General features: G+C 41.6%; 1 protein-coding gene across 7 annotated transcripts in view; it reads left to right on the top strand.

The window, feature by feature from the left end:
• fryl (furry homolog, like) overlaps positions 1-20,325 on the top strand; it is a 135,941-nt gene that overhangs the window by 54,725 nt on the left and 60,891 nt on the right. For 6 of the 7 annotated variants that reach the window (XR_013962392.1, XM_080734613.1, XM_080734615.1 and 3 more), the window contains 11 exons: positions 4,047-4,139; positions 4,515-4,613; positions 5,370-5,471; positions 9,648-9,692; positions 12,524-12,627; positions 13,122-13,230; positions 13,345-13,431; positions 14,560-14,731; positions 14,886-15,018; positions 15,106-15,213; positions 18,150-18,387. Coding sequence is in view for 6 of the 7 variants with exons in the window: in XM_080734613.1 (XP_080590739.1) it covers positions 4,047-4,139; positions 4,515-4,613; positions 5,370-5,471; positions 9,648-9,692; positions 12,524-12,627; positions 13,122-13,230; positions 13,345-13,431; positions 14,560-14,731; positions 14,886-15,018; positions 15,106-15,213; positions 18,150-18,387 (1,290 nt within the window). In the remaining variant the exon portion in view is untranslated. The remainder of the gene's footprint in view (positions 1-4,046; positions 4,140-4,514; positions 4,614-5,369; positions 5,472-9,647; positions 9,693-12,523; positions 12,628-13,121; positions 13,231-13,344; positions 13,432-14,559; positions 14,732-14,885; positions 15,019-15,105; positions 15,214-18,149; positions 18,388-20,325) is intronic. The other variant, XM_080734612.1, reaches the window with a different exon arrangement.

Raw genomic sequence — 20,325 nt, 5'->3', positions numbered from 1 at the left:
TCTGGGTCACATGAGGATGTTTCTACAATGGGGCAGAGAGAACACAAGGATTTAGCCAAACATTTATGAACAGGGTAATACATATGGCAGAGGTAAACACATGTACCACAGTTTGCACTGGCAAATAAACATGTGAGCTGCCATATTGAATACTTTTGAAGGTTAGTGTGCCACAGTGGTGGAAAAAGTACTCGCATTTCTACTTAAGTAAAAGTATCAATACATAGTATTGATACTTTTCACAACGCGACGCGTTGTGAGCTTGTAGCTTGCTGTATGTATGTCATTGTAGATCGGCTATTTTCAAATAACCCAGCCATAACATAGGGCTAAAGTGGCTTATTTATGTTTTAAAAGATGCCTGTTTATGTCGTATCAGTGTGGTCATGTCAACACAAAGGGGTAATTATGTATAAGCCCACGTTAGCCGCTAACATATAGCATAGTGCTAACCTCAAAAGAGAGCATCACAAAACAATTACTTAAGCTATTAAATTAATCCATTTTCAGCTTTCTTACCTTCAGATCCATGGTCAGTCTGGCGATCAACTCGGTTTAGCTGTCATCTCGTTTTCTTCGGTTCTCGTTCATAACCCAAATACAGCTCAGGGTATGGGTTTGCAGTAGTTGGCTTTTTGTCAACAAAGTGAAAACTACAAACAAAGACCCTTTTCGGTGGTTTCTTCAAATTCAAATTCTTCAGCCACATCCGAGATGCAACATCATCTTTTGGTATTTGATGGAATGCATACATAGGAGGACATGGACAATTTTGTTTGGTCTTAGGTAGATGGATCACACACTCTTGATTAAGCCAAGCTTTCAGATGGTCAGAAGTCTTAGAACAGCCACGCACTGCACAATGTGTTGGCATTGTAGCAGAAGGTAATCAAAGATAACGAAAGCAAAGTAGTAGTGTGAGTCCAGGTTGTTATGTTATCGTGAGTGTGAGTGTGTGACTGCCGCTTGTTTATATGCATGCCTGACAGAACCCGGAAGTTCCCTTTCGACTTGGGGGCGGGGCCTCCCTCCTGCAATCGGCCAGGAATGTTGTCTATTGCATCAGTCTGTCATTGAAGAAGCCACTCAGATCCTTGACTGTCACTACAGTCGCAATTGTTTTGCTCAGCTTCTGCACAAGCACCATGCCATCCACTAGTGTTGTCTAATGACTATAAGTCCTGTATCTGTTGCATCTTGGTGGGTAGAATTTCCATTTTGAGGTGGCTGGTCTTCATGGGGCATATATTCTCTTGTCACACAGGGAGGTTCTCCTCTATAGGCAAGGCAACCTAGCTGCAGGGTCTAAATCAAAACAGATGAAGATGTTAACAATGCTCTGCAGACTGGATGATGCTGAAATTATGGGAAAATGCTGTCAACACTGGAGTCCTTTGTATGTGCATCAACATCAAGACAATCCCTGAAATTCCATGGCATCTTTTCTGCAAACATAGGCCAGAAAGTGAAAGCTCCCTCCAACACCTGGAGCTCTGAAGCAGAACATCTTGAAAATCCATGTCCAAAGGGCATGGGCACAAGCAGCCATTGCTCTGAAGGATCCACAGCTGGATCCCCTGCAAAATGGGTACTTGGATGGCATGCTCAAACCAACAACCAGAGAGGTCCTCCAGCCCCAAAGGCCATCCTTGAGATGGTCCAATACTAGGGTAAATCTGACTGTTCTTCTGGCAGATGTTTCTGCAAAGCTAAGGACTTAGCCTGACTGACTGTACTGTGTCAGTGCAGCAGCCAGTTCCAGAACGATGACGATTCCCAAGCTGTGATGCACGAAAGTGATGATGGTGATGATTATGATGATGCATAGAGACCGTCTATGATTACACTTTAGATTTTGTATCTGACTGACTGACTGAGCTGTGCCATTATTTATGTAGTTCCATGTTATGTAGGAGTCAAGATATTACAAAACGTACATTTTACAGCAGCCATTTTGTCAATTCCAATATGGCCACCACAGACATCTGGGCAAATGGGAACATTGATTTTCTGATACTATCCTTTACAAAAATGTATTGTTTTGCAAATCTTCAAAAACATCCAACAAAATAACATAGTGAAACTAATATAGCAAGAAAACAAACACACCAGGCCGTTTTGGACCCAGTCATGCATCTAAGGGTGAATGTCATAATTATTTGAGCTTTATAACCTCCGCCATTGGATTCCTTGACCCTGAAAATGTAGGTTTAGCAGTCAAAATCAATGTTCCAGCTTATTTAGAGGCTGAGATATTACAAAACGTAATTTTATGGTGGCCATTTTGTAAATTCCAATATGGCCACCATAAACACATCTGAGCAAATGGAAACATTGATTTTCTGATTCCTTAGATAATAACCTTTCCAAAAATGTATAGTTTTGCAAATCCTCACAAAAATCCGACAAAAGTATAAATCAAAGCATAAGGAACCTGACTATGACGAAACATGCGTCGTCGTATTTTTCAGACTTCGTCTGTATGATGAGTGGTCGTGTGCGCTGAATGCAATGCAAGCAGATTGGTTGTGCTTCGCAGACTGTTGCAGTCGTCTTTTTAGTCGCAGGACTTTGAAAATACACGCCAAGTCTTGAAATTGTAAACTACAGTTGTGAAAGTTTACACGGTATGGATATTATGCACGAAGTAGTAATTGTGAAGAGAGGAGAGGTAAAAATGGGACATTATTCATCGCAGTTAAATGGCATGCTTTGTAGGAAAAAAATGGCTTGGAGTTGTAAAAAATGATCCACAAACACGTAAATGGCATGCTTCGTAGAAAAAATGTGAACGCAAACACGTACAAAGATTATAATTTTTTCTGTGAATGCTATTTTTCTTTTTGCGAGGTCGTTTTTTTTCTGCGAAGTGTTTCATTTTCAAAGACGAAACACACAAAATGCACGATAGACTGAAAAACCTTACGAATTCATTGAAAAATCGTACGAAAAAATAAAGTCCAATAAAAACTTCCATAGCTGACAATGGCAGGACTAGAAGATCGCAGCTTGTAGATCGACTGTTTTCTGCTTGCGACAACGCCGTACCTGATTAAAGCTCTATAAATCGGGATCCAATCAGGTAGATGACGAAGGCTAATCACCTCCATGTATTTGCTCTCAACTGCACTGAGGCAGGGAACTTTTACTGCTGCTGCCCCCTTTTGTTGAAGCTCAGCAAGCTCGCCGTTGCACTGCCTCATAAACCAGATGAATAACGATCACACACCACCATACATTGCCAAGAAGTGTGTGTGTGTGTGTGTGTGTGTGTGTGTGTGTGTGTGTGTGTGTGTGTGTGTGTGTGTGTGTGTGTGTGTGTGTGTGTGTGTGTGTGTGTGTGTGTGTGTGTGTGTGTGTGTGTGTGTGTGTGTGTGTGTGTGTGTGTGTGTGTGTGTGTGTGTGTGCGCGCGTTGCGGACTTGGCCAAGAGCTGTGAACAGAGCAGAGGCTCAATACAGCAGTAAAATAAAAACGCTGGCTCGATGCGCTGCTCATCTCAACATGACGCTGATTTGACCACCTTGTTAATGGAAGATGTCGGGTAATACGCAGTAGTTTACGATCACCTCTTCTAGTCCCTTTACTTTGCCGGTTAGTGGCCATATGCTATCTGTCCCACCTGCAGAACACTTTAAAGTACCACCATCTCCCAATATACAGCAGAATATAACTATCAGAAGGTTTCTGCTCATTGTAAGAACAAATTCTGTTCTCCTGTCTCATGGCTCAGCGTTAATTTAACTCTGAGGGTCTACAAATTAAACTAAATGGAGCCTTATGGGTCCATTGGTTGGATTTGTACACTCTTGAGGTGTAGTGCATGCACATTTGATAATGATTCACATTGAAGCTGATTCATATTTAATACTGACTAGCCGCAGAACACAAATCACTCTCACTATTAGTCAGACTGCTTCATACAGTATGTGTGACCACTTTGATTGTCACTTATGAACAACAAAAGATGCATTTGACCCAGAGGCGTTAAAATGTTCCACTCATGTGTGCATTCCTATGTGACCACCTCTTCTTCTCCCCCTCCAGGAATGTGCCCAGTATTTTCTGGAGGTCAAGGATAAGGACGTCAAGCACGCTCTGGCAGGCCTGTTCGTGGAGATCCTCATCCCTGTTGCTGCTGTGAGTTCCGCCGTACGGCTTCACGTTCAGCTTCCAGTGCACCTCCACCACTCACTGTTTTTGATTGATTGAATACTTAATTAGCAGGTTTGTTAACAGTACAGGTAGATGATACTGCAGTCAAAGGTTATACTCATGGTCCATTGTACTGGCCATCTAGACCTGTTCAGTTGATGTGTCAATTTAGGGTCCTTGACATTTAAAAGTTTTGAGCACCACTGATATTCTAGCAACATACCTTTTTTCAGAAAACGACTAAGATTTAGAAGACATTTGTATAATCGGCGTCAGGTCTTTATGAGTTAATTCCATCTAGTCGATGTGTAACATGTTGAGTTAAACCCCTCCCCTCCATCCCCTCCCCGCTCCCTTCAGGCGGTGAAGAATGAAGTCAATGTGCCGTGCCTGAAGAACTTTGTGGAGATGCTGTACCAGACCACCTTTGACCTTAGCTCCAGGAAGAAGCACTCTTTGGTAACCCCCATCTCACTCTCTCTGTCTTTATCCGTTGTTCTTGTTTCAGACCATAATAGGTCTCCGACTGATAGACTAAAATCAATGAAGGGGTTAATACTGGGTGGAAACTATTTGGAGATAAAAAAATAAACTATGCAAAGACTTAAGGAAAATCCTTCATATTGGTACGTTGACTTATATATTTTTGGAGCGGTGATAGCCGCTTCCCACATTTGACTTAGTGTTTCCTCATGTAGTCATGTATGTCCAAGTATGTATGTCAAGTGGTGGGGCCACACACACACACACACACCAGGGTTTCCGCTTGGCAATTTGGATGGCAGGATTATATTTTACCGGGCAACAAATTAATTTATCTGCCATATTATAATCAATGTTACATGCGTGTTTGCTTCTTTTGCTTCTACTGTATGTGCATTGTGCACCCAACTGATAATTACACCTTGTTACATTAGTGCTGTACTTCTTTTCCTCTTTATCACAGATTATTGTACTAGTATTGTAATTGTATAGCAGACGTGAAGTCCACATACCAGGTATGACGGTGTGATCAAACCGGTTTCTGGAAAACGATTCCAAATGTGATGGAACCGTTTTCCGGTTCCTCAATGTTGGATGTGGCTCTGGAGCCCAACCCTTACTCTCAGATCCCGCGGCTACGGCCAGACTAAATCCAGTCTCTCTCTTGGTGATCTCAGTCTCTTTCTTCCTGCCTTTTGGTTGATGGATGCTAACAGCATTGCTCTCCCCCAGGCGCTGTATCCTCTGGTGACGTGCCTACTGTGTGTCAGTCAGAAGCAGTTCTTCCTCAACAACTGGCACATCTTCCTCCAGAACTGCCTCTCACACCTCAAGGTACAGTAGCAGAGCCACATCTCTCACACACCCACTCACAGCTATTACACTCTCAGACTCGTTGTCTATTTTCAAGGCCACGCACCCCTATTTGATATACTATGTATCTCTTGGATCCCACAATGCAAAAACCTCTGTTAATTTAACTCTTGACATTGTCCTGTATAAATTCCATTTTACAGTGAGTTACAGACCTGTAAGGGTCCATTTTGGTTCTGATTATCAGACATTTAACTGGGGGTACCCCTTGGAAACTCCTTCAGGGGCCCCTATTGGTTCCCGGCCCCTTTGTTGAAAACCAGTGTTCTAAACTATACCACACACACTGTAGCCTCGAGGCCAGCAGATATTTTCAGAGGACACTGTACATTTAATTATTTTATTATTGGCTAAGTAGAGTTATATTTAAATAAACTCTACTCAGATAAATACACATATTTTTACTGTGTATTATGGAAACACTTGAACCTCAGAGGTCTTATGACTCATGATATGAAACCCTTTTATAGAACTTCCTTTTACCCACAGGCAGCGTAAGCAACACGCGCCCGCTTAAAATAGAACCCTAGTAAACACCAACACTCCCACACTATTGTTTCAAGTGCCCTAGTTCCAACAGGTAACTGTTATACACATAAATGCACCAGTGAGATAATGGTATTCCAGGTAAGTTGATACAGTATATGCTCAATACCGCTTATAGCACAGAAGTGGTCTTGGTGTCTTTTTCAGCGTGCGCTCTGTGGTTCTGTCTCAAGATCACAATGTGCTTTCCCCCCTTTGGTCACCGGTAGCCAGACCTGGACAGGAATAGCTCATGACTTGTTAATAATAACGGGCAATTTGAAGTCAACTCATGCAGGATTTGCTCTAAACTATTCTATTTGAATCCCTGCTGACCGCTTGAAAAAGCACCACCTCTGGCAGTCATTCCAGATTCATAGAACCATAGCCACATTTGGAACTTTCACATTATACCTAAATTGTGTGCCGGTGTCGTGCACCAGCAATGGCAGATCTACCAGCTCACAACATGCCACGTTGCAACGTGTTGTGAGCCTGTAGATCAGCTGTTAGCACTGGCCTGCAAACTGGCCTGCAAAGCTATAAATTAAGGATATCGTCAATTGAACTGTGAACATGTCCATTAGTACCATCATAGTGGCTGGCAGCGGCTTCTAATAATTATGCCCTTTGTACTCTGCTTCTGATGGGTTGACTGACCAGTGGAATTGTTCCCTGTCAGACCCTTGACTTGCAGAACAATTTCAAGACCTCCCCACAAATTGGATTCAATTCAACTGTAAAACAAACCAAGTGGATGATTTGGTTTTACAATGCTGACTGTCAAATTATATCTAACACTAATACTGGATTTGTCAAGTTATATCCAATACTGGAATTCCAGTATTTTGCAATTTCCACAACAATATATCAGTGAAATTAATCCTACACTTTTATATCGTATTCGTATCAAAAAGCGTCCTGGTTTTCCAAATGAAGGGCATCTCACGTGTCACATGCAATGTCAAGTGCTATTTTGACCCTGGTCTGCTGGTTTGACTCCTTGTAAACCAATCATGAACCGATCAAACCGATCCCTCCTCTTTGTCCTCTACCAATCACAAACCAATCAAACTGATTCCTCCCCTTGTACACTAACAATAAAATAAAAAAACAATCGAGATGATTCCTCCTCTTGTCCTCTACCAATCATATACTGATCCCTCGTTCTCTAGCGGATACTGTGTGACTTTAGTCTTTTGCAGTGGTGGAAGAAGTACAGTATTCAGATATTTTACATAAGTAAAAGTAGCAATAAGCTTACCACAATATAGAGATCCTAGTAGTTAAAGTAAAATGTCTGTATTCTAAATTGTACTGTTAAAAAGTGCAAAGGTATTGAAAAAGTACAAATATAAAAATCTGGAAATCTTCAAGATCTACAAGCTATGCGATGTGTTGTTTTATTTAATTTTTTGCTTGTTTTGTAATAATCTAAATCTGCAAAATAACTAGTAACTAAACCTGTCAAATAGTTGTCAAGTAGTTGAGTAAAAAGTACAATATTTGCCTCTGAAGTGTAGAATTTAAAGTATGAAGTAAAAAAAGAAAAAAAAATGGAAATACTGAAGTAAAATACCTCAGAATTGCACAGTAATTGAGTAAATGTACTTGGTTACTTTCCACCACTGGTCTCTGGCGTCGATTGACCCCTCGGTGACTTGAGTCTGTGTGTTGTTGTTGTACTGGACATATTGTGTAATTCTCTTTGTAATCTCCTTGTGTTGGGGATTCCCTACGGTGTTGAATGGTCCCTCTGTGATCTCGGGACAGTGATTTCGTCACATTGTTCTTCCCAGTCCCCACCCCCCCTCCCTCCCTCCCCGGCACTGTGATTGATATTGATTCCTCCTTGATTGATCAGTGTGATTAGTCCCTCCTGTTGTGGTGATTGATTGTTTGCCTTGTGATCGCTTCCAATCGTTGTGGAATCTCCAGGTTTTAGCTGGTTTAGCCCATTAGATTTTAACCCTGTGAGCAGTGTTGTATTGGTGATTCAATGTTTGGGTAGACGCTCAATTTAACGACGCCACGCGCACATCGCTTAACATCTACTCTACAGGAGTTAACAGGTTCAGACAATGGTATTCATATGCATACAGAACACACTGTTGTGACACTAAAGCGTTTGTAAATATTGTCGAGGTGTGATCTTGGGGGTTGTTTGCATGTCCGTGCTCGTGAGAGGCGTGACCCTGCTCGGAAAAGATACGGGACGTTGTCTACCCGCGTGACCGGACCAATACAACACTGCCTGTGAAGGCTCTCTCGCAAAAGAAAAACCCAATCAATGTCTTTCTTGACATTTTTAATTCAGTTGATTGAGTATTCCTTATGATCTCCACACGGGGTTAAAAAAGAATGCCAACATGGATCAAAAGATTGATTGGACTGTTGATTTAACTCTAACCCTACACTATAAAAACCTTGAGTGGTGATTTAACTCTGACCCTACTCTATAAAACGCTAAGTGTTAATTTAACTCGGAGAGTTTACTAACGGGTTATAGAGTTTACAAATATAACGTGTGTCAACTCTCTGAGTTAAATACACACTGAGGATGTAGGGCTTCTTGTTGCGTGGCGTAAGACACGCTTTAAACGTCTTGCATGCACATTCTATTCTATCGTGTCATTCCCTTCGTCCTGTCTACATCCCGTGCTTTGTTTTCTGTTCTGTCTCCTGCGTGTCTGTCAATGAGTTTGCCTGCCCCATAATAATGCACATTCTTTTTGGCTTTGCTTTCACGCATTACAAATGTAGACATTTATCTGTTCAAATGCAGTTTTTCATGTTTTTAGTAGTCTAGTAAAATTTACAGACATCATCATAACTGTAATAACATTTACAGTTTAATTCACACTGTTTGCATTTTCACACCATTCATCTCACTGCCAAGACAGTGGCTGATTGACGTGTTGTTAAAGGGAAACTATGGGTGCAACAGCTATTCTGATTAATCTATTTAATCTATTATGATTATGATTATGATGACTAATCTATATTATATATACATATAGATTAGTATCTATACAAACCGTTAGGGCTGCAAATACTTAACTCCTTCAACCTGGTGTCCCTGGTTGAGAGCAAATAGCAGATTTGTACAAGCTTGTAGATCTGCTAATTCTGCTATGTTTGCACCGCACCGCTGTATCAGGACGAATAATCGTACGAGAATAATCGATAATTGCAACCCTAGCTGATTTTCAACCTAAATCCCATTATTCTGATGCGAAGAGATCAATTATATGTTTTGGCCAAAAAGTACCTTGTGTCTTCTGTGTATATTTTATAGAATGATGATGTGAAATGTCAGGTCATGGTATAGAGTGTACATTCCGTAGGCTCGGTATGACGTGAAACAACACTATATTGTTGATCCTCACATCAGAAAAATGTTGTTTAGGTTGAAAATCTGTGGTTTTCCTTTAACACAGACCAGAGTTGGACTGCTGTCGTCATACTATGTGTTCTCTCTATTGTGTTCTGTCTCTTTCTGTTCTCCTTTTAACCTGCATGTCTCCCCTCCCCAAACCTTCCCACTGTGTCTCCTGTCCTCTTTTATTTTGTGTTTTTCGTTTGTCCCTTTTCAACGTTCACTGGCTCCAGATGCCATCTAACAACAGCATCCGAAAGCAGATTGAGACATTGCAGGTGAGTTTGGCCGATGGCAGTAATGAAGGGGCCTGGGTCACCTAGCTTAGTACTGGCTAAAAGTGGCCAGTGACAGGCCTCCTGTAACATAATGACACCTCAAAAAGAGTGCACTTCATTATGGAGAGAGAATAGAGGAAGATGCTTCCTAGTTGCAAATGTTTTCCAGGTTGCAACGTTGCTTTGTTCTTTTCCTCTCAGTTACTGTACTTTTGTGTCTGCATCAATAGCTTTGCTGACCTGTGTGTTGTCACAAATTAGAGCGCAGTGCTGTTGTTTCTGTTGGTAGAGTGGACACACACACACACACACACACACACACACACACACACACACACACACACACACACACCCTCTCCCTATTCCTAGAGAGGTTGCTTGATCAGAGATCACAGGTTCATTTGGATATCAAGGTGTTTGGTGTTTTTGCAGTCTGCTTGTGTGCGCGCGTGCGTGTGTGTGTGCGCGTGTGTTAGAAGTCAAATTCCGTTCCCTCCTGATCTGTTATGGAGTTTCCCCTCTCGTCGCCCTGCGTCTCCGCATTCACGCCTCCCGCTGACGGCGGGGAAGGTCACAGCGGCAGGCTTTTCAAAGATTTCATTGTGTCATCCGCAGTGTGTTTATTTACACTGGACTGTACACTGTGTTTGTTTGTGTTGCACTGGGGCTGCTCGCCTCCTCTTGTGTGCTCTCCTCGCACCGTTCACTCCAGACCATGGACTTTAAAAATATGGACGAAGGGATGGGGCTGTCACAATTATTACATAATCGTCTTGAATTATTTTTCTTAATCGTCATAATCGTTTCCATGTTGAAAAATGTTCATATATAAAAACAAGTCAGAAATAGTGGAAATAGCAGATCTACAAGTTGTGAGCTTGTAGAACGGCTATTTCCACTATCAATGTTCTTTTTTAAGTATAAATTTGTCAAATATGTCAGTATTTTCTTTGTATACTTAGGTTATGTGTCATATCTACCATGTGCAACTTCAAAGCCTAAAAGCCAAACAGAAATGAAATTGTCAACGACAAAAACACGATTAAATCGCTAATCGCAATTATTTGAGTGACAATTAATCGTCATGTGAAATGTCATAATCGTGACAGCCCTACGAAGGTAGCCCCAAAGGTTCTACAGACCGTTTTGAAGACACTTTTTCAAATCCACCATCATTGAACTTCCGGTCCCTAAATGAAACCGTAAACGACTGCTATTGGCTGCAACCGCAGCGCGGGCGGTCTTCAGAAGGTAGAACCATTCGAAGCCCTAGAAACATACCTTACTTTATCATTCATTTCTTTGAATTAATCGGACCATAATTTACAAAACATCGTTTTTATGAAAATGCTTACTAAGGTCATACAATGAAGTGCAAAGTCCGGTCAAAACCTTGTTCACTTATTGAGAGTAAATTCTTCTTCGGGAGTTGAATAGTGACATCTGCTGGGCCATTAATAAGAACTGCGCATGCCTTAAAGGAATAAAGAAGCGGGCTTCAAATCCAGTGGAGATTACTTGGTGCCTGGTCCAGACAGTGAAAACTCTTCAGATACAGCACAGTGCTTAGCTGTCCACTCCAGTCCTCTCCAAGATACTAAAGCCTGATTTATGCTTGGTTGCGCATTGTGTCCAACACCTTTGAGCCGAGACACCAGTGCACAACTAACTTCCATAAGAGTCTTAACTTAAACTGTACATGAAATGCCTTTACGTTACTCCGTGACCCTTACCTCCTTACAGCCAGTGTTGGGGAAGTTACTTTGAAAGCGTAACTTGTACAGTTACAAGTAACTCACCATGGCAGTAACTTGATCAAGTTAAAGTTATACTCCTGGAGAAATATAACTCATAAAGTTTCAAGTTTGTTTCAGCGTTAAATTGAACGTTCATTTGGTGTACAATGTACATGAAACAAAAAATTATATCCTACAAAAAAAGTCACATGCCAGCAGAATATGCCTCTCAACTGAGTTTTATGTTTTATTTCAAAAAGGTTGACATTGTCTTTAGTAAACATCTGTGTTCCTAAAATAAAGTTAAAAAAATAAGAAAATTATGATCTGTAGAGGACATTTGATTGTCAACGACAAAACTTAAATGTAAAATTATAACTTTGCTTGTAACTTCTTGTAACTTGTAACTTGAGCCAAAAATGACCCAAAAAGTATAAGTTACTTGAGTAGTTACAGAAATATGAATGTAACTCAGTTACCAGCAAGTTACAGTAACTCAGTTACATGTAACTTTTAACTTCCCTAACACTGCACAGCATTCTATGCCTGTATGCAACACCCACCCTTCCTTGTACAGTATAGCATCGTATTACAGAGTCAAATCGAACAATGCCCCTGAAATCCGGGGAAGGAGGACAACAATTTCCCACAATAGTTTCTGCTGAAATTAATAGGCTAAGATGATATTAAATTACACTTTCAGGGACAGGCCATGGCTTACAAAAAAGGCATTACTTTAAGATGAAGTAATGCAACCCACTCTCTCACACACATAATAATTGTTATAAAATGCCCCCAGTTTGTTGCACAGAGGGAACAAAATGAACCATTCTAAAATTTCTAAACTTTCGTACACTAGCCTAAGGTCACGAGAATCGTGCGTCAATGCCCAAAACAAGCATTTCAATAAATAGAAGTCAAAAGGTTTAGTTATCAACACATTGTGGGGGAGTCCAATAGTTTTTGTGCTGTCCACAATCAGCTGCTCAGTGAGACGTGTAACTACATCAGACCTCTTTTAATGTCACTCACAGGTGAGTTAATGACCAGCTGTAGTATGTTCGAGGTACTGAATGTTGTGTCTCCGCTCGACAGAACAAAGATCCCAAGATGTCCCGTGTGGCGCTGGAGTCGCTCTACAGACTGCTGTGGGTCTACATTATCAGGATCAAGTGTGAGAGCAACACGGTCACACAGAGGTCAGTGCTCACTCATGCAATACATTCATTCCATTAAAACCTGAGGCCCATTCTACAAATGCCTTCTAAATGCATTATTTATTTATTTTATAATTTGAAATGACACTTGAGTTGTTCTATTTGGCTGAAGAGAAGATTTGTGTTAAAGGTCTTATGAGATAGTGAGTGTTAAACAATATATAATTAAATTAAAAATAGCAGATAGCAGATGTACAAGCTTGCAGCGTGGCACAGTGAGCTGGTAGATTTGCTATTTTTGAATAACCAACGCTGAAATCTAAAACGTCACAGATGCATTCCCTGTTTTAATGGCTTAAGCACGGTCTTGCAACGTTGTCACACACTAGAACATAGTTGATCTACAAGCTCACAACGCAACACATTGTGAGATTGTAGATTTGCTACTTTTGCCATGCGACACCGTCGTGCGATGTAGAAATTGTGCTTTATGATTCACCATCGAACCCACTCACTCTCTCTTCCTTGTCCCCCAGTCGACTACTCAGCATCGTTTCAGCACTTTTCCCCAAAGGTTCCCGCAGCGTGGTTCCCCGGGACACGCCGCTCAATATCTTCGTCAAGATCATCCAATTCATAGCTCAGGTAGGACCCACCATTGTCTTGTCTCTTAACCGTTGTACCTGGATTGTGAGCAGCTGAGCTTAAAACTGAGGATGAACTAAAACGATCGCCCGTCTGTTCACGTCCTCGCTTCAGGAACGGCTGGACTTTGCTATGAAGGAGATTATCTACGACCTGCTGTGCGTGGGCAAATCTCACAAGACCTTCACCATCAACCCAGAGGTAAAAAGAGTAAAGATTTAATCCACATCACTTTATCTCTATCCCTTTCTCTCTCTCTCTGTGCTATTTTTGTTGACACAAGAATACGATATGGGAATAAAGATGCGCCCCTCCAAGCGAAAGATTTGACAGGATTGTAAATCATTCTTTCCTTTCTTATTTGTTTATGAATTTTTCATCAGTGAAATTAGCCCTGCTCTTGGAGTCTTGGTGGCACAGGGGTAAAGTTCTGCCCATACACCACTGTGGAGAGTAGGTAACTCCACCATGGGGCATCCGGCTTTGCTGGGCATTTCCAATTCCAACGAACAGTAATTGGCCGTGTTTGGGGTGGGAAGCCTGGGTAGGGAGGGGGATGTCGGTCACTGCACTAGCGACTCCTGCAGGTTTGTCTCTGAAGTTCATCAAGGAAGCGGAACTGGGAAGGATAAGCATGCTCCTCCACACGAGTTATGCCCTTAAAGTGAAACTCGTCTGTCAGGTGAAAACAGGGTTCCCACCGTCATGAAATATTTTGAAATTAGAAAAATATTTTTCCACTACTGGAAAAGTATTGGAATTTATCAAGGGTCATGGAAGGTCCTGGAAAAATAGCTATGCTTTGTCTTTGGTTATTGATTTTGTTAATACCTCTGAAATGACAAATTAAACATGGGCCAAATTGTCAAATATTAGAGGCAGAAATTGTGAAAATATTTTCACAATAAAACTGTTATAAAAAAATCCTCAACTCTTAGTGCTCGTCAGGGTGCCGGGGTCTCCAGTTCAAATATGATTATTTCTTTGGGGTCACGGCCTGAAAAGGTTGAGAACCACTGGCATACACTACCTGTCTTTGGGCATTGCGCATAGGAGTAAGCGACCTGTTATTGAGCTGAATTATTGTTATATAGTCCTGGAAATTGGTTTAAATATTCTGGAAAGGTTTTGGAAAAGTTTTGGAAATTAATTGGTAAAAATGTGTGGGAACCCTGTGAAAAGAAAGCAGCTGGCGACATTACGTATAGCGGAGGATTGTGGTCGTTTACTTCACACCCTCCATGAGGGATTTGGCATAAGGACTGAACGGGCCTTGTCTGAGTATATTATCCCTTCTCACTGTCCGTCTGACCCGTGTGTCCTCCTCAGCGGATGAACATCGGCCTGCGGGCCTTCCTGGTGATTGCAGACAGCCTGCAGCAGAAGGATGGCGAGCCCCCCATGCCCACCACAGGAGTCATCATGCCGTCTGGGAACACCCTGCGCGTCAAAAAGATCTTCCTCAACACCACCCTCACTGACGAAGAGGCCAAGGTCATAGGTAGGCCTTGGTGTTGAGCGATATGGAATAGAATCTACCGGTATATGTGCTTAGCAGTCCATTTCTGAACTGTCAGGAGTTACAAATGGATAAATGAACACCTTTTGGCTTTTGCTTTGTACATGTAATGAAATGTGTTAAATGCAATTTGCAGGCATGTCCCTCTACTACCCACAAGTGAGGAAAGCCTTAGATAACATCCTTCGCCACCTGGACAAGGAGGTGGGCCGCTCCATGAGCATGACTAACGTGCAGATGTCCAACAAGGAGCCAGAGGACATGATCACGTACGTTACCTTCTACCGTGCTGGAACTGTCTCGTTCCCAGGGGTCGTAATCCATAATAATCCATAATCCATTTTTTCGTGTTCCAGGGGTGAGAGGAAGCCGAAGATCGATCTGTTCCGGACGTGCGTGGCGGCCATCCCCAGACTGATCCCAGACGGCATGAGCAGACAAGACCTCATAGAGCTTCTGGCCAAGTAAGAAGCCCTTCCTCTCATATACTGTACATTGTGACTGAATACATTATGAATCACTCTGAACTTGTGAACTTACGAATTAGTCGCATCACAGGCCCTATTTAAAAAAGTTGTGGCTCACGTGTGTTGCAATTGTGACTTTTCTTTCCTTCTAATTTCTGAAATATTGTTAGAACGAACAATGCTACATTTCTGAACATTTTGATTTGTGTTTCTTGAATTTATTTCTGAAAATCCTTAGGGAAAAACCTTAGAATAGAATAGAATAAAATAATGGATCCAAGCTCTTAACTTTTTCCCTGCCAGATGTTGTTATTTATTATTGGGTTTTGTGCCAGCAAAAGCACCTTGCCTTTGCGATGTTATAGACAAAGATGTATTTTTTTTTTTTTTCATTATTATTTTTTAATTTTCTCCTTAAAGAGGTGTACCGTGGCTCTACCAGCAGTAGAGGGCAGCCTCATGCAAGAATTAATGTGAAAATGGTCTCAGTAGGCTCCCGTTTGTCAAGGCAGCTCAGTCGCTACAGAGCAATAGATCCAGAGGAAATCACATGGAAGTGTTTTGTTACTCCATTGATGCTAACGTCCAGTGGGTTTTTGAGAGTACTTTTACGGGAGCTGTTTCAACGGTACACACCCGCGCGACCCCTCATCAGTTTACAGACATCAAACCAAGGTACAAAAGAACGAGCCAAAGAACGTACAATTGGCATTGCGCCGCTGTCAAAAATGGGGCGACCGGGAACGTTCAAAGCAGTATAAGAGTTAATAGTTTTCATTGGTTAAAAATATTCATAAAACACATTCATAAAAACACGCAAAAATAGCAGATCTACAAGCTCAAATGTCACATTGCGATGTGTTGTGAGCTCGTAGATCAGCTATTTTTGCTACTTTTGTGGGACACTGTAGTATGGCGAAGTAGGGCATTCATTTACTAAAAAACATAAAAGGTTAAAATATGGAAATACAAGGTTTCTGCCCAACCGCAATGATTTGTTATCTGATGGTGCTAAAATGCATGAAATCCAGGATTAGAAGGCAAGTCAAGTTTACTAGTCCTTACCCGTTCAAAGATATGAGCTCCGAAATGATGTGCAGTGTGTGGGTTATGGGATGTGCACTGTGCACACGGTATATGAGGGATGGAAAGTAACTTTAACTGGTACTTGCATGATAATATGTAGGAGCATCAATGTAAGAAATACCCGTTTCGTTTAATGGCTATGTGTGTGTGTGTGTGTGTGTGTGTGTGTGTGTGCAGCGGTTTGGACCGTGAGACCATCCGCAGAGTAGTCTGTGTTTCTTTTTGAGAGGGTCGGTCCGCCTGAAAAACGCGTTTTGGAACGAAACGGTTACGTTTTGCGCGTTTGTGACGCCCTCTACGGGTGGAATTGGAAATGCTTCTGGGGATTCGTTGAGTAAGCCACCCGCAACCTGTGGCAGAAATTCAGTGTTGACTCGACGTTTTGTTTGTGATTTATGGCTATTGTTTGCAAAACGGGCCCCTCCCGCTAACTTTGGAAGCCCGTTACGAACGAACGGTATGGACTATCAAAATATCCCTTGACTATGTTCATTGCATGGGTTCAGAGATCATGTGTACCCATTTTCGTGACATTTGAAGAAAATATGTAGGAAAAGGAGCAAAAAGTGTGTTTTGGAGAAAATTCAAAATGGCGGACAATCTATCCTGACGCAAATGGGCGGGGCCTATATGGGGAGATGCGTATTGACCCAAGGAATCCAGGGAAAAAGGAATTTTAATTTTCCGACCTACGGTTCAAGAGTTACAGGCCGAAACGTAAAGTGGACTGTTATAGCGCCACCATGAGGCCAACTGACAAAGTTATTTTTTATTTAATCCTTGATATCATTATAAATCTCCTCTCAGAGTTTTGTAAGTGTAGCCCCTATGGTTTGTGAGAAAAAAAATATTGAATGTGAGTTTTTGCGATTCCCATTATAAGTCAATGGGAAAAATTAATTCACTAATAAATTAATATCAATTAAACGATTTGTGAAAGTGAAAAAAGGGCTTCACAGTTATGTCAGGTGTGTTCATATGCTATTGGTGATGCGATTTCAGATCAATTGCTCCAGCCACTGAGGAGAAACGCTGTTTCAGACACTCACTCAGACACTCACTCAGACATTTGGTGAATTATATGTTAGATATAGCACAATTCAGCAAGGCTGTTCAAAGTGTTTTACTCAAAACATTAAGATTATTCAAACAGTGCAAAAGAAACACATTAGAAAATGACACTGGGAAAACGATTACATTTGTTTAAAAATAATATAGAACATAAGAATAAAGAGATCTAGAATAAAGTCACAGTGCAGCACAATACATGAATCTGAAGTAAATAAAAGTAGTTAAAATAACGGAGAAGTTGTAGCAGATCTGCTCTTTTCTGGGACTTTGTTCTACATCAGTGGTTCTCAACCTGTGGGTTGATTAACTTAATGTGCAACACTGTTCTCAACAGTAAACAAACCAACATAAAGTTTAAGTATAAAGTGTAAGTGCATTTCTAAAGTGATAATTTAAGGACGTTTTAATACCGCTGAAATGGCAAATTAAACATTGGCCAAATTGTCAAATATTAGAGGCAGATATTGTGAAAATAGCAGATCTACATGCTCACAACGCCTCGTGTTGCGAGGCGTTGTCAGCATGTACGTAGATCTGCTATTTTCACAATAGAACCGTGTTATACAAAATGTAATGCCTCAACTCTTAGTTCTTGTCAGGGTGGGGGGGGGGGGGGGGGGGGCAGTTCAAATATGATTATTTTGGGGTTCGCAACCTGAAAAGGTTGAGGACCACAGGCTTAGTTGACCAGGGACCCAGGGCTCTATACTTCATGTTTCATGTGGCCAACAGCAGCTGTAAACACGGCGGTCTCTCTCTCTCTCTCTCTCCTCCAGACTGACCATCCACATGGACGAGGAGCTGCGCGGCCTGGCCTTCACCACCCTACAGGCCCTGATGGTGGACTTCCCGGAGTGGCGCGAGGACGTCCTGTCGGGCTTCGTCTACTTCATTGTGCGCGAGGTGACGGACGTCCACCCCACGTTGCTGGACAACGCCGTCAAAATGCTGCTGCAGCTCCTCAGCCAGTGGCGCCAGGCGGTCCAGAGCAGCAACAAGAGCCACGAGGCTCAGGTGGGTCCAGAACCAGTCCACACTTTGGAGTTGGGGTGGATTTTATAGGCAGGGTTCCCACGGTCATGACATTCCTGGTAATATTTTGAAATTAGAAAAATATTTTTCCAATACTGGAAAAGTTTTGGAATGTATCAAGGGTCCTGGAAGGTCCTGGAAAAAAATCTATGCATTGACTTTGGTTATTGATTTTGTTAATACCTCTGAAATGACAAATTAAACATGGGCCAAATTGTCAAATATTAGAGGCAGAAATTGTGAAAATAGCCGATCTACATGCTCTGATGCTCACAATTGCGAGGCGTTGTGAGCATGTAGATCTGCTATTTTCACAATAGAACCGTGTTATACAAAATTTGTCTACTCTTAGTGCTCGTCAGGGTGGGGGGGTCCCCCAGTTAAAATATGATTATTTTGGGGGTCACGGCTTGAAAAGGTTGAGAACCACTGGCATACACTACCTGTCTTAGGAGTAAGCGACTCGTTTTTGAGCTGAATTATTGTTATATAGTCCTGGAAATTGGGTTAAATATTCTGGAAAGGTTTTGGAAAAGTGTTGGAGATGAATTGGTAAAAATGTGTGGGAACCCTGTATAGGGCAGTGTTTCTCAAACTTTCATATTTCAAGGTCTGCCCTTAACTCTGACAGTGTACAAATGGAACCAAATGGACCCGTTAGCTGCTAGGGTCCATTTGGTTCCAGTTGTACACTGTCAGAGTTACAGACTTGTATGGGCCCATATAGACCCCCCTAAAGGAACCCACAGAGTCCCTGGAATCCACTTTGAGAACCACTGTTCTAGGGCTGTGGTTTTCAAAAATATTTGTGCCCCAAGGTCACCACAAAGGGAGTGTCAAAATCTCAAGGCACACCTGTATTCATATCCTTGCAAAATAGCATCTGTAACACGTGTTATCATTCTTATCACTCTGTGTAAGTGTTTATTTATATCTACTACTGCCAAATACGAATTGAACCAATTGAACTCTAGTGTTCCTTTTATGGGAGTGAACTTTCAGTGAAAATAGCAAATCTACAAGCTAACGTCTTGTGAATTTTCTTTTCTAAAGATTTGCTAATTTTCAATTACATTTTACAAATATAATAAATAGCATGCCCAACATAGGGATGCCAAGTTGAAAGTGGTTAACATATATATTTTTAACTGTTCTGCTGCTGTAGACGGCGCTCACCGTCATTGAAAGGGTTGTTAATAACATGGCGCCGTTGACGGTGAGGACTGTGAATCTTACTGTATATACAGTAAAGATATTATTACTTACTTAATGTCGCTCCGGTCCCGCCCGCATCGGTAATGTCGGCGATTTGTTTACAACGCACGTTGGGCGTGCACGCGAAGTGAAGCTCCTCAATGTTAAGTCAATGGAGAGGCCCATAAAGAAACTTCATTTAAACAAAATAGCCATTTTGAGACATTTTGCAGCAGATCTAAATGTAAACAAGGCACAAGGCAGGGCGCAGCCATCTTCCTCTTCTTGTCCCACACTGTCATGTGACTAGATGACGTAATCGTTGCCGTCAAGTGATAATCCAAAAAAACAAAAACAACCCCCTTCCAGCCCTTCAAAATAATAGCGGCGGCCTATGGAGGAAACTGCGTGGCACCGAGGCACCAAGCAACCTTCAGATTAAGGGGGCACTATTAGTGTTAAGGTATATCAAATCTGCCTCAGTTTTGAGAAATGAGTGTGTACAAAGTACTGATATAGTTAATAAATGCAAAAAAGCATATATGTTTGTGTGGTTGTATAGCAATAATATAATAATGTGTGGTTGTCACAAAATCTCAAGGCACTTCTCAGAGTGCCGCGATGCGAGCTTGTAGATCTGCTATTTAAAAAAATCGTGGTTCTTTAAATAAGTCTTTGAATATTTTGACCAGATTCTATCCACAAGTTTCCGCGGGAGTTTACTGG

The sequence above is a fragment of the Nannobrachium achirus genome, assembly GCF_963921795.1.
Source record: "Nannobrachium achirus genome assembly, chromosome: 1".
Lineage (NCBI taxonomy): Eukaryota > Metazoa > Chordata > Actinopteri > Myctophiformes > Myctophidae > Nannobrachium > Nannobrachium achirus.
This window is presented reverse-complemented; position numbering and strand designations above follow the sequence as displayed.